The 15,563-nt window shown below is 42.5% G+C and overlaps 1 protein-coding gene across 6 annotated transcripts in view; it reads right to left on the reverse strand.

The window, feature by feature from the left end:
- CLSPN (claspin) overlaps nucleotides 1–15,563 on the reverse strand; it is a 91,082-nt gene that overhangs the window by 35,445 nt on the left and 40,074 nt on the right. For all 6 annotated transcript variants that reach the window (XR_015057547.1, XM_085878699.1, XM_085878698.1 and 3 more), the window contains 2 exons: nucleotides 8,271–8,431; nucleotides 5,647–5,819 (listed from right to left, as the gene is read on the reverse strand). Coding sequence is in view for 5 of the 6 variants with exons in the window: in XM_085878699.1 (XP_085734825.1) it covers nucleotides 5,647–5,819; nucleotides 8,271–8,431 (334 nt within the window). In the remaining variant the exon portion in view is untranslated. The remainder of the gene's footprint in view (nucleotides 1–5,646; nucleotides 5,820–8,270; nucleotides 8,432–15,563) is intronic.

Consider the following 15,563-nt stretch of genomic DNA (forward strand, 5'->3'; position numbering starts at 1 on the left):
ACACACCAGTCAGAATGTTACTAAATTTGGTTTACAACATTAGGCCAGGGCCCAGAAAAAGCTATATGTCCTGTGGTCATTGCTTCCTCGCCCCCCCAAGGAGAGTTTCAGGCTATTACCGGGGGAGTAACAAATCAGGCTGGGTTTCTTCTTACAATAATATCGTTTTCATAATAATACTAATAATAAAAAGAGGCGCTATTCTTGATAACTGCAAGCAGTTATGGCCGGGTTCCAATCCCCCCTTCCCCACTCCCACACTACCCCTGCTTTGATGCAACCCCGTTTCGATCGGACACCTGACCGACAACGTCCTCTTTCCCCAGAGAGAACATTATTTAATTTTTTCCTTCAATCCAATATAGCCACTAAATCACGTGCCCTATCAATTATTAATAATCACCTGCCTTCCTCCTCCCACCCCACCCGAGTCTCTCTGGACACCCACCTCACCCTTTCCTCAGTTAGTTCACCAAGTGTAATTACTTGTCTTTCACCTTTCTTGGAGACAGCTCGCCAAGTGGCTTTAGCACTTAAGAAAGCACGGATCTTCAACGGGCAGTGTATTTTCGACTGCTGCCACGATCGTTTACAACTCAAACGATGTAATGCATGTCTTGTTTTCATCAAAATGTACATTGTTTTCCTCAAAACGGTACCCGTATTTCAGGATAGAAGATGCGTTGTCTTCAGGAATACACTAATTATATATTAATTACGGAAGCGGGTTCAGTATTTCTCGCCAAACTTGCCAATGTTTATTCACTTTACACAACATATGCATCACATATCAATTGGTTTATCAGCTTTTAAAGGTTGGGTGAAAACGAAAAGTATTTTTAATGAAAGGCCACGATTTTCTTTCCTCTGCACAATGAAGGTACGTTAATTTTCATATTATGCAGTGCATAATTAGACCGATGCCATGATCGTTGGAAACAAAACATGTAATTCCACGTTTATGGTGTAATCAAATTGTACATTTGTTTCCTCAAAAGGGCAGCTCTATTTTATCATAGAAGACGGGTTGTTGAGTCTTCAAACGTATGGTACACGAGGCCTGCATAAACATATTGAGCGATGTGAAGCGAAAAATATGGCCGTGATTTCTGGGCAGCTGGAGGGAAAGGCGTGGCCCCGGTAAAAGGCGGTGCTTGTGACTTTTGCAGAGATGAGGGAAGGCGTGGTCTGCAGAATGGGCAGCGCTTTTGACCAACCCACACACAGACATAAACAGCTCTGTGCAATAGAAAAGATATGATTTCTTGGGTATGATAAAAATTATTATTTCTCTGAAACCAAATAACTTATCAATACTGGAGACTGAATTTATGATGCACTTCCCTTGCTGTATATATTTTATCTAACCATGACGTCATCAGTCACGTGGTTTGGAAGCCACATTGGTTTCATGGAAAATAAATAAAAAATATTTCGGAAACTGCTTTCGCTATCAAATCGAAACTTTGCAGTTATGACCCACTCAACTTGCTCCATTTAATGTGATGTGATTCATAAATCGATTCATGAAGCAGTTTCGGAAAAAAACGGGTTTTAAAGTTTCGGTTTTCAAACAAACATGGCTGACACACCACGTGACCTATGGCATCATCATTTTCAGTGCTTGCAGCAATGGTAGTAAATGATATATGCCAAATTTTACTTCGATTGGAGAAGCGGTTCCAGAGAAAACATTAATATTTTTCCTCAATCCAATATGGCTGCCAAACCAAGTGACCTATCAATTATTCTTCATCACTCGAGTATCCCCAAATCATGAGGATGTACGTTGTTTTCTCTTTCTTTATTACCCTCTCTCTTTCTCCCCCCCCCCCCGTGCCTCTCTCTTTCTCACCCCCCCTCTTTCTAACCCCATCTCTAAATCTCCAAGTATGTATATGTGTGTGTGTGTGTATATATATATATATATATATATATATATATATATATATATATATATATATATATATATATATATATATATATATATATATATATATATATATATATATATATATATATATATATATATATATATATATATATATATATATATATATATATATATATATATATATATATATATATATATATATATATATATATATATATATATACAAATACATACATGTTGGCGCAGTGGTTAGGGCAGCGGCTTGGGATCCAAAAGGTCCTGAGTTCAAGCCTCGTTGGGCCACTGAATTAATGCACCAGGGGGTTGACTCAGCCTGTCATCCTTCCGAGGTCGGTGAAATGAGTACCAGTATACTGGGCCGGTGTATACCCGGTTAAAATAGGTGTACCATATCCCTGTGTCGCAAGAGGCGACCAGGGTTGCGTCAGGAAGTGCATCCGGCGTAAAACATGTGCCAAATCACGATGCGGATCATACGGATGATCCACTGTGGCGACCCCGAATGGGAGCAGCCGAAAGAAGAAGAAGATATATATATATATATATATATATATATATATATATATATATATATATATATATATATATATATATATATATATATATATATATATATATATATATATATATATATATATATATATATATATATATATATATATATATATATATATATATATCTTCTCCTTCTTTAGGCTGCTCCCGCTAGGGGTCGCCACAGCGGATCAACCGTCTCCATTTCGCTCTATCTTCCACATCTTCCATTGACACTCCAACCGCCCGCATGTCCGCCCTCACCGCATCCATGAACCTCTTCTTTGGCCTTCCTCTTCTCCTCCTGCCTGGCGGCTCCATCCTCAGCATCCTTTTCCCGACATACTCCGCTTCCCTCCTGTGCACATGGCCAAACCATCTCAATCTCGCCTCTTTCACTTTGTCTCCAAACCATCCTACCTGCGCTGTCCCTCTAATATACTCATTCCTTATCCTATCCATCCTCGTCACTCCCAACGAGAATCGCAGCATCTTTAACTCTGCCACCTCCAGCTTCGCTTCCTGTCCTTTTGTTAGCGCCACCGCCTCCAAACCACACAACATAGCTGGTCTCACGACTGTCTTATATACTTTCCCCTTCACTCTTGCAGCTACCCTTCTGTCACAAATCACTTCTGCAACTCTTCTCCACCCACTCCATCCTGCCTGCACTCTCTTTTTCACTTCTCTACCACTCTCCGTTACTTTGGACAGTTGATTCCAAGTATTTAAACCCATCCACCTTCCCCACCTCAACTCCTTGCAACCGCACCATACCACCACCCTCCCTCCCTCTCATTTACACACATGTACTCAGTCTTACTCCGACTGACTATCATTCCCCTTTTCTCCAGTGCGTACCTCCACCTCTCGAGGCTCGCCTCAGCCTGCTCCCAACTCTCTCCACAGATCATGATGTCATCCGCGAACATCATAGTCCATGGATACTCCAGTCTGATCTCGTCCGTCAACCTGTCCATCACCATTGCAAACAGGAAAGGGCTCAGAGTTGATCCTTGGTGCAATCCCACTTTAACCTTAAACTGGTCTGTCATTCCTACCGCACACCTCACCGCTGTCACACTGTCCTCATACATATCCTGCACGATCCTCACATACTTCTCCACCACTCCTGACTTCCTCATACAATGCCACAACTCCTCTCTTGGCACCCTATCATAAGCTTTCTCTAAATCCACAAACACACAATGTAACTCCTTCTGGCCTTCCCTCTACCTTTGTCACCCTAACCTGCAGCACATCCTTCCCAATCGGTATAAATCCTTCTCCCCTTCCTTTGTATCCAACTTCTCATACAACTCGTCATATGCCTTTTTCTTAGCCTTTGCCACCTCTCTCTTTGCCTTTCGCCGTCACTCCTTGTACTCCTGCCTACTTTCTTCATCTCTCTGACTTTCCCACTTCTTTTTCGCCAACCCCTTCTTCCTTATACTTTCCTGTACCTCCTCGTTCCACCACCAAGTTGCCTTATCTTCCTTCCTCTGTCCAGATGTCACACCAAGTACCTTCCAAGCTATCTCCCTCACCACTTCTGTCGTTGCCCAATCATCCCACCCATCTTTACCACCATCCAACACCTGTCTCGCCTCCTCCCTAACTTCCACGCAACAGTCTTCCTCCTTCAGCTTCCACCATCTGGTCCTTGGTTCAGCCCTCACTCTCTTCCTCAACCTCACCTCTAAAGTCATCCTACAGACCACCAATCGATGCTGTCGAGCTACACTCTCCCCTGCCACCACCTTATAGTCTCTAATCTCTTTCAGGTTGCATCTCCTGCTTAAGATGTAATCCACCTGTGTGCACTTTCCTCCACTCTTGTATGTCACCCTGTGCTCCTCCTTCTTCTTGAAATACGGATTTACCACTGCCATTTCCATTCTTTTTGCAAACTCGACCACCATTTGCCCTTCCACATTTCTCTTGTTGAGACCATACCAACCCATCACCTCCTCATCCTCATCCTCTTTATTCCCTTCCCCAACATGCCCATTGAAATCTGCTCCAATCACAACTCTTTCATCCTTGGATACACTCTCCACCACTTCATCTAACTCACTCCAGAAATCTTATTTATACTCCATCTCACACCCCATATGCGGGGCATATGCACTGATGACATTCATCATCACCCCTTCAATTTCCAACTTCACACTCATCACTCGGTCAGACACTCTCCTCACCTCCAATACCCTCTTGACATAATCTTCCTTCAGGATTACCCCGACACCATTTCTCCTCCCATCCACACCATGGTAGAACAGTTTGAAACCACCTCCAATGCTCCGAGCCTTGCTCCCCGTCCACTTGGTCTCTTGTACACACAGTATGTCCACCTTTCTTCTCTCAATCATATCAGCCAACTCTCGCCCTTTGCCAGTCATCGTCCCAACATTCAGAGTTCCAACTCTCACCTCCACACTTCCACTCTTCCCCCTCTCCCACTGCCTCCGGACTCGCCTTCCCCATCTCCTTCTCCTCCTTCGCCCAGCAGTAGCACAATTTCCACTGGTACCCTGCTGACCACCGGTACCGGTGGCGGTCGTTGGTAACCCGGGCTTTGACCAATCCGGTATGGAAATTCGTTTTGTTGTCTGCATAATGATTTGGCATAAGTTTTTACGCCGGATGCCCTTCCTGACGCAACCCTGGTCGCCTCTTAAGACACACAGAGATATGGTACACCTATTCTAACGGGGGCATACACCGGGCCCAGTACACTGGTACTCAAGCCGACCGACCTCGGCTGAGTCAACCCCCTGGTGTTATTCGACTTGGTATAATAATATATATATATATATATATATATATATATATATATATATCAATTCAGTGGCCCAACGGGGCTTGAACTCAGGACCTTTTGGGTCCCACGCCGCTGCCCTACCCACTGCGCCAACACCAGGCTTGAATGAATATATATATATATATATATATATATATATATATATATATATATATATATATATATATATATATATAAATAAAATCAATATTCCCACATCAGTGTTGTGATGGGTTGTATTTGATATTTGGCAATAAAGGCTGTGTGGTTATCCTCCCTTTAGAGTTTAGACTATATTAAGCTGAACAGAATGCTCAATATGTGCACATTTCTACCAAGAGAGATTATGAAGTGGTGAAACTTTGACAATGTTGGCATGTATGTTTCACCTTACCTGTCTGTGGTCGGTCCACACGTTTCGCTGTCCATGTCCTCATTTAGAGAGAAGCGGAAATTCAAATCACCTGCCTGTGAGGCTCCAAGCCCCAAAATGGGATCCAAAGACATTTGGTACAAGTCTTGGGAGTTCTCAACCGGAAGTTGGATTTCCGAACATTTCCCCGAGCTCTGCACAAGTCAGACAGAAGAGAAATTGCCTCACAGGTGGAAAATAAAATCCCACTTGCAAAATATTTATGGTGAATTCTGGCTGGGAAGTGAAAGCATTTCTCCATTCAATTGATGAAGGTCAGGTCTAAGAAATGTCATCAGTCAGCACGTGTACAAATTTATCGCCTCAGCTACATTATGCAAAACAAATTGTTCTTCAGATACGGTGATATAATCATGCTTTCACACAAAATGAAGATTGGTTTAAATATAGCTCGCCTCGTGACAAAGAACATACAGGTGGGGTTCAGCTGAGTGCATTGGAGGCATCGTATCAAAGTGTCGTGCACATCAACATTGTCTCTTCTGTGCTACTGTTGATCAATCAGCAACTATAATGCCTCCAAGTTAGTTTATTCCAAGCAACACGTGACCACGATAAAAGCCAGCTGAGAAAACACAAAAACAGATGCCTGTTTATTTCTGCTCTGCAGATTGATCATCCATCACTGCACGAAACAAAGTCAACTTCACTGCAAGGTTAATGTATTAATCAACCTGAATCGGCAACAAGCTGAATGACCCCGACATTGAATGAAAGCTGATTATAATCCTCGTCACTCCCAACTTCTTTATATTTGGTAATTACCAAATGATGTTGATACTTGTGCAGCCAATTACCAGACAATACAAGCTGAATTCCACGAATGATCGTGAAGTCAAATAAAAGCCGATTACTAAATGATGTTGATAATACTTACATCGCCGATTACTAAACACAACAAGATGGCGACTGTGCACGACCCCCACCCCTTTGTACGTCATGACGCCGATTTCTTCGATAAAATAAATGTAGATACAAATTCCTGACAGCTTGACTGACTACACAATGTAAGGTGACATTGCAGTTAAAGATGACAGAAACACAAATGTATCCATATCTTAACGAAGACATGTCCAAACAAAGACAGACATGTCCTTTATACGTGACTGTTTAAACGGTAAAGACAGACTGACCTCGTGCCTGGGTGTGGCCTATGATTGACAGGAGCTCTGAAGCGCTCGAGCTGTGATTGGTTACTGATCTCGTGGACGGTCTGACGACCAATCACAGCAATGACGTAAATTTGAGGAGGATGAGGAGGAGAAAACAATTTGAAAACCCTTCCTATTGACAGAGTCAAACGTCGGGGTAATAAATTTATTGGCCTCAAAACAATTTTGCATTTGCACTCATATGTTCATTTATGTCGAGAAGTTTTTTTAACCTGCCCCTGTGCATTTCAGCCGAAAGTCGATATTCACGAGTTAAATACAATTATTTTCCACAAGTGCATTTGTGCAAACGTGTTTCATCTTTGGGTGTGGGAGGAGCGATTTTCTACACACGATATCAATATAAATCTCAAGTGCCATGAAATGACACGTGGCTTCTGTTCTTCAAAGGATTATAAAATTACAAGTAATAAACTTTACCTTGCTGTTGAGGAAATGGACACAGAGAAAAAGTAGAGATGAAAAGCACCCGAGGAGGTACAAACAACAACAGCATGTTTTAAACAAAATATTCTAACAACAGGCAATCTTCCCTGTTTTATTGTCGAAACAACTTGGGAGCTGAAGCATCAATAAAAGGTCCTGAAAACTTATCAACTTTGTCATTGATCAACATGAAAGAAAAATAAATAAATATTCAGATACCTCCTGGTAAACATCCTGGTTAATCATAATAATTATATTTATACAGTACCTTTCGCCAATGGATAGATACAAGGTTTCAGGGGTTGTGAGTCAAAGCGACAGACAATTAACCTATTTTAGTTGCTCCACAGAAGGCAATGCCGAATGCAACATCAACAGCCATACTAGAAAGAAAGAAAAAAAGGAACTGGAGACCTATTAATTATCCAAAGCCTTTGCTGATTCATGCTGCCAGTTCCTCTCATACTCACTGAGCAAGCAAGAACATGAGAGTTCTCTTCCTACAATACACAAATCATTGTCCCCAAAACAATCTAATCGCTCATGAGGGTGAAGCTCCAGGTTTTGTTTTCCTCGTTTGGTATTATTAACCAGATGCAATGCACCAGGCCAAAATGAGAAGTTTGTGGACTGGTGAGCGCTCATTGTTAGGTGAACAAACACGTTGCCCTTACCCACTATATCCCTGGTGGCTCCGACGTCCAAGTGCATAGTTTTGGTCCACTTTTAAATGCGTCATTGTTCAAATCCCCAAACAAACTCAAACTGCTGTAATTGGATAATCACTTTTCAAAAATTGAATTCCACCAATAACTATTGAAGAAAAGGATTTAGTGCCAAACTTAACATCTCCCTTCTTTCGGCAGAGCTCCTCGAAGATGATGTAAACATCGCTAAACAAAAACACATGAAGCATTAAATTGGTTAAAACTACATTTTTTTTTTTAGAAAGCATAAATGCATGCTCGATTGTATGAAGAAACTTGCCATGGTCACTGATGAACCACATGGAATTTGGTACTGGCTCAATGGGCTGACGAGGTTGGGCGAGGGCGAGCGGAAATTCGAGTTTGCCTGCGAGCAGGCCAGGGGTTGATACGGTGGAATGGTAGATGATGACAAGTCAAAGCTGCTGTCATGACCATATCCTGTAAGTGTAATAGGATGGATTTCAACAACAGAATCAGCTGTGTACATCAATAGGAAAGCAGTTTACATGCTGTAGATCAATAAGCTTACGATAGCACAGTTAGGTGCAATATGTTTGGGTCACTTCATCCAGGCCTCTAAAGTATTATGTTTGTACAAATTTTCCATCATAATGAAAAATATTCAACATGTACATTATACATATAAAAAGAACATTCAAATGTAATTTGACACAAATGCATCAATAGATAAACGGATTATGCCTCCACCCATGTTACATTCAATCTCAATTAAATTATATATGAGAATATTGTTGCGGGCCAGGGGACGGGTGAGTAGACCACGGGGGAGGGGGGTGGGGGGGGAAGCTATCTCGGGCTCCCACCAGACTCCCTGGAATTGCAGGCCGTCGCACACGGATAATTCTGTGACACGGCGGGTCGCTAACCGACCGTGAACTCCAATAACTCAACCACGTGACTTCGGGTCCTCAGTCTATTTAATCTGGTTACCTAAAAATAACCACGTGATCTAATTACCAGGGGACATACCCTCGGTAGGCCTTGTCCGAACAGGATCACTTTACCGGATCAGATGCAGCCGAGCGACACTGCCAAGGACGTACAGGCAAAAACATTTGGTCCCCAACCTGCGACCCACGGAGCCCTATACTGCAGCCCGCGAGGACTTTACAATCAAAACACATCACCATGCAGCAATTTTAAAGGGGTTTACACAATGCCACTGCCGGCCACTGCCGGCCGGCGCTGTGACCTGAAAAGCCTTACACAATGCCACTGCCGCTTACTGCCGGGAGGAATCAAATCAATTTGCATCAATAAAATGAATCAATATTTTTCTGGCTCCCAACATCCTTGGGTGTAGTGAATGCGACCCGTGGGATCAAAAGGTTGGGGACCACTGGGCTAAAAGGAACGGATCGTTGGTCATAAAGTCCTGGCTAGGTGAGGATACGGACCGTGCTAGATCAACGAAAGAAAAGACAAAAACAAGCTGGGAACATTTATACAAAGGATTTATTAACAGGCAGGCAAGGAAAGATTAACAGGCAGGCGACAGACACAGAGCACAGTTATCCTGATATAATTCTTGGACAAACCTAACTTAAACGAGGACAGGTGCCATGACATATATCTATATAATCTATATATTGTTACAGCTGTGGAAATTCGCATTACACCATAAAGAGTCCTCAGGTGAGATATCTCGATAAGTCCATGTGTAGTTAGCCCAAACCCGTTGTATAGAGGGAAGATATGTGATCCATTCGGGCTGCGATTCTTCAGTTAGCCGTTTTTCTTTTGCTGTCGTTATTTTGGTGCAAGAACAACAACGAACATCGCCACAACCAACATCTCCACGATCACGACATTCACTACATGACGCCAACAATCACGCCATTCACACCACGACGCCACCTTCCACAACTACGCGACCACCATCTTCGCCACTCGGAATTCAACGAGCACCGTGCGGTCACGATCTCTGTGGGACGGATGAAAGGAGCGGAGTGGCAGCAGCAACAAGGGTGCGAAGGGGCACCTCCCGCCCAAAACTCCCGCGAAGATCTCCCACCCAAAACGCCCGCGCAAATATCTCCCGCCAGAATCTTCCTTCCCTCGTCGTCCTAAGTGAGAAAGGGGGAGGGGGGTGGCGCGTCCTCTCCCGATTGGCGGATGCGCGGTGTGACGCGGCCGGGGGAGAGGAACGCCCCCCCCCTTTGAGGCATTTTCTGGAAGCGTCTCGAAGGAAGGAGGAGCCACGAACGGGGTGGGGCACGGGGCGGAGCCCCACCCTACAAAAGGTGTGGGCGTGGAGAGTCCCTTGTCAGTTGTCCCTGAATGAGAATGGTCGAGAGTTGTTGGAGAGTCCCTGCTTGTGGTTCGTTCGTTCGGAGGAAGAGGTTGAGGTTCTGTTCGTTCGTTCGGGTCTGGTGAAGGTCGTCGAATTGGCGCAGGTCGTCGAATTGCCACGGGTCGTCGAACCTGGTCCCTGGTGATTGTTCCTGGTCGGAGGGTTGGTCGGAGTCGGTGCAGTCCCGAGACCCCGCAAGTGGGACGGAGCGCCTGCCATTTCCCCCCCCCCCCATCCGCACCGAGATAGCGGCGAAAACCCGGCCCATTCCCTTAGAACCCCGTCCGAGCTGTCGGGCGGACAACACATGCAGGCGCGGGGCACGAGCCCAGTGGACCACGCCGGAGGGACTCGGAGTTGCGGTCGTCAAGGGCTGGACGACGCGCTCAGGGAAGTTGAGACTTCCTTTTCTTTTGGGGTTTTGTGTAAATGTCTGTGGGTTGCGCCAGTCTTGAGAAGTAGAACTGTTTTAAGTGTTGCCGTGTGAATTGCCTTATTTGGTTGTAGATCTGTGTTGGTTCTTTGCTTGTGTTTTTCTTTGCATAAACGTATACGTGTATTGCTTTTGTTCCTTTGTTTTACTGTAATATACGTGCCTTCCGTGCTTCCGTGAATAAATGTGCTTGTCCAATTGTTCCCCGTTTCGCTGCGTCCTTTTTGTTGTTTGAATCTCCATCTTGCATCACGTAAGGGATTAATAGTGGGTTTTAACAGCTGGTAATTAATCTGAAACGTCAAGGTCGACGATAACTCCTCTCGGTTATCCCTGCAGCACGGAACGAACCGCTTAAGCGGTTCGTGCCCGGAGTCGACCTGTGGCGTGGTACAATCTCTCGGTTATCTACCCGCGCGAATAATTAGGTAAATCGATTTATTCGGCGATCGGACCCTGTAGCGCGTGGGTAGAGTATAGACAAGGTTGTGGTGTGCTTGGAACACACCCGTGACTCGTTTTCGGCGTTGATCCGGAAAGTCACGACTGAATTGCACGTTCGGTGGGCGAAGCGGCCGCTATTGGTTACACGCGGTCGGTCGCACGCCGGCGGGGCGCGAATTCACAATATCTATATTTCTATCTATCGGCTGTTCCACAGTAATATGCGACATTTAAGGGTCTTATCTTCAGGAGCTATCACAGAATTCCTAAAGTATCCATAGAATACCACTAACATGTTTTAAGGTGTATATATATATACATATATATATATATATATATATATATATATATATATATATATATATATATATATATATATATAGATATACTATTTATCGCAAAAAACCGCTATTGTCAGAAAATTAAAGCGTGCAGATAAAATTTTATTCACTGTGATGAGAATAAATCTTTGTCTTTCGTGTTATATAAAAAACTACATAGATTTACCAAGGGCTTTAATATGAACACATACGTTTTTGATTGAGACTGGTTTAGATTATATGTGTAAAAAGACTTTACTTATGATATCCCACATCCTGAATTTGCCAAAAATATACTTTAATGTGAATGCTGGGGGGTTGAAAACAGAGTAACAATCGTTATGCTATCGGTCAATTCGTCATGAAAGAAACAAAATGCTCAAGCTGCACAACCTTTAAAAATACGGTCTTGTTATTTTTGTGATAACATAACTTAACCCAAATGACAAATGTGTAACAAAGGATAACATTAGTGGTAAGTCCATATCGCCGTTAAAGCTGTACAAAAATCTGGCTTTCCGATTGCGGTACAAAGTAACGTTCGTTTCAGAAGGCTTTGAGCAGGTCAGAAGTCGTTTAATAATCATCACTACGAGAGCCTACGCTATACGCGAAGAACACCCCATCAATAAATTGTGCTGGGTTAGATTATCTTCTTACTGTTGGATTCCAGTAGTGGAGGGTCAGTCTTTTATTTCCCCTCATTTGCAAGATAAACTGGACACACTTAATGTGGACTATGTATGTAACACAATGGTTACCCATTACTGTGGAAAGGCTCATATATACACACACAGTGGAAACCCTCATGAGGACCAACCGGGTAAGCGGACTACCTCTCATCCGGGCCACTTTTTCTCCAGTCTCTTCAGAAATTCCAATCTATTTAGTACATTGACTGATCGGCAAAGGGGACCACCCCTGGTTCGGGCCACAGACCATATTATCAGTCCCTTGAAGCAGATTTGAACTCTCAAACGAACCAGTGTCAATTAGGTACGGACATTGTTCCCTTGAGTAATCCGAGCATATACAAAGCTCTTTGGCTGGGCAAGCGCGACTATTTGCAAACAACCCATTCCAAAAAAGACATTCTCCAGATGAGCACAAGATCGTAAAATGAAATCGAAAACAATTATTCTTTACCCAATGAAATCGCGGGATTTTGGATCAGAATTTCAGTCACCAATAGGAAACCCGCCTCTGCTGCCTCGGCTCCTTAAGTTCCGTGCTCCATGCTCAGATTGTCACAGATTTCCATTCGCTTCTTTCCACGACTGCCATGGCTCAAAAAACTTCCAACAAAGAGTTGACACTGGATGAGAAGGTCAAGATCATACAGAGTGACAAAATCAAGTCTCAGCGTAACCTCGCAGTTGAGTACGGTGTCAGCAAGTCACAGGTTCAGCGCATCTTGATGAGAAAAGCCGAAATCATGACAGCATACGAAGAAAATGCTCCAATGAGAAAGAAACGCTTAAATGTTCAAGAAAATCAGAAGATCCACGAAATGATGTGGTCGTGGTTCAGTCGCGTTCGAGCATTGAATTGTGCTGTCAGCGGTCCGGTGATAAAAGAGCACGCCATGGAGTTTGCACGGTCGCTTGAAGTTCCCAAGGTAGATTTCACGGCATCCAACGGTTGGCTTTCCCGATTCAAAGCGCACCACAACATTAACTCTGCCAAAATTCCTGGGGAATCGGCCTCTGTTCCTCAAGAAGCAGTCGACAACTGGACCAAGCGCGTACCGATGATAATGACGACATTGACGACGACGACGACGTGCAGGAGCCAACGATTACCACGTGAGAAGTAATGGACTGTATGGCGAAAACAAGGCAATATCTTCTGTCCAAGAATCTCGGACATTTACTGGATACCATCGACAAACTACAGAATGGTATCGCTGATTCTGCTGCGTCATCCATGAGGCAGCGCACCCTGGACTCTTTTTTTTTTTTCAACGTTGCACAATAATAATCAAAATTACTGTTTCTGTGAATAATCAAAATTACTGTTTCTGTCTGTCTGTTTGTGTGTGTGAATAAAGTACAGTATGTGAATGTGAAATATGATGTGAAATCCTGTACAAACAGTTGTTCCACTTAAGTTATTCAATTTAGGAATTAAATGTATTAAGGAAGTTGTACATCTTTACCTGAAGACCTACCCAAATGGTGAAACCGGCTAAGGGGACCACCCCTCAAGCGAACCACTTTTGGCCAAGTCCCTTGGTTTGGTCCAAATGAGGGGTTGCACTGTATATATATACATATATATATATATATATATATATATATATATATATATACATATATATATACATATATATATACATATATATATATATATATATATACATATATATACATATATATATGAAGACCACAAGGGGAAAACCAGAGATGCCAGGATAAGTCAATTTTGAAGAAACTGAAAAACAAAGTTTCAAGACTTTGGTGGACTGTTTAATAACTGGCATATCGATTTCTTTTCCAGTAAAAGGAAGAGTGATCATTGGCCGATCAAATTAAGCATGTAGCATTTGCCAAGCTTCTGTGTTATTTAATTTAAGAGCAAAGAACGAATCAATGTTGCAAACTGACATCACTGGTTATTCCCTTGTTTAATAATTCCCATGAAATTTTAACCCAGGATGTGTCGCAAATTCATGCTTGTTGGTTATAAGCATACATGACATGACTTTGGTGATCACAGATTATTTTTTTCAACATTAAACGGTCATTGTTTTTTTGTTTGATTGGTGTTCAACGCCATACTCAAGGGTATTTCGCTTATATGACGACGGATTCTCCATTTCTTACTCCGTACTACTTAATATGATGGAAAACCGGGAGGAAACCAAGGATAAACCACCCCCGCGATAGCCGAAGTCACCTCATGTGACTCCCTCATATACCTAAGCAGGTTGATTGGGCGGTGGGTAAATCGAATGAGGATGGGTACTCAGACGAACTAACCATTAAGCCACGGCGTGGGTCCCATAAAAGTTACAATAGAGGTTTGACCAGGCTTGAACCACGATATGCACCAACTACGGAGCCCATGACATAACCAAATAGGCTATTGTAGTGCTCAGAGTTTATGCTGTGAAAGTTTCACAACCTTTCATTTTTTTAGTTTCTCAACTCTGAATATTATGGTGGAACAGTTAACATGAATGAAAAGGAGATAACCAGGAGTAAAGTACTGACAACTCTGGGTTTCGACTTGTTCAGCTTTTACAACACTTGTTTTTTCATTGCACAGCTAAACGTTATACCATATAGATTATGTGACACCCCTGGTTATTTGTTAAAGTAATATTGTGAGAGGAAACCTTATGTTGCCAACTATTGGCAGGTGCAATAACCCTGAAATTTATAAAAAGTGACATCTCTGGTTTTCCCTTTGTGGTATATATATATATATATATATATATATATATATATATATATATATATATATATATATATATATATATATATATATATATATATACATATATATATATACATACAGTCATGCGCCACTTAACGACAGGGTTATGCTCTGAGAAACGCGTCGTCGTTGTGCAAACATCATTTTATTTTTTTCATTTTCATTTTCGAACATCGTACTTACACAAACCTAGACACCTAAGCTATATGGTGTAGCCTATTGCTCCTCGGATACAAACCTGTCCAGCATGTTACTGTACTGAATACTGTCGGCAATTGTAACACATCCAAGAGACAGAAGACACGTTAGATTTACCTTTGTGCAGTTCATGACGGCCATCAGTGTTGTTAGCAGCAGCTTACAACCTCCTCTCGCGTCGATTATAGAAAGGTGAATAAATAGCGTTTGGATTTTATAAATACGTAATCATTGCATCGATGTTATAAATTACAAATGAATAAACGAGCACCTGTCAATTGTGATATATTTTTGGAACAGTGTGATTGTTTTAACAACACAAAAAGCTTCACCAAAAACAAAATTGTGTTTTAATTGACGAACAACAACGATTTATACGTAGAATTCTTCAATTCAAAGGTAATTTACTTGCTGGAAGGT

Source organism: Eptatretus burgeri, chromosome 4, assembly GCF_056783735.1.
Source record: "Eptatretus burgeri isolate ZD-2024b chromosome 4, Ebu_testis_v1, whole genome shotgun sequence".
Taxonomy (NCBI): Eukaryota; Metazoa; Chordata; class Myxini; order Myxiniformes; family Myxinidae; genus Eptatretus; species Eptatretus burgeri.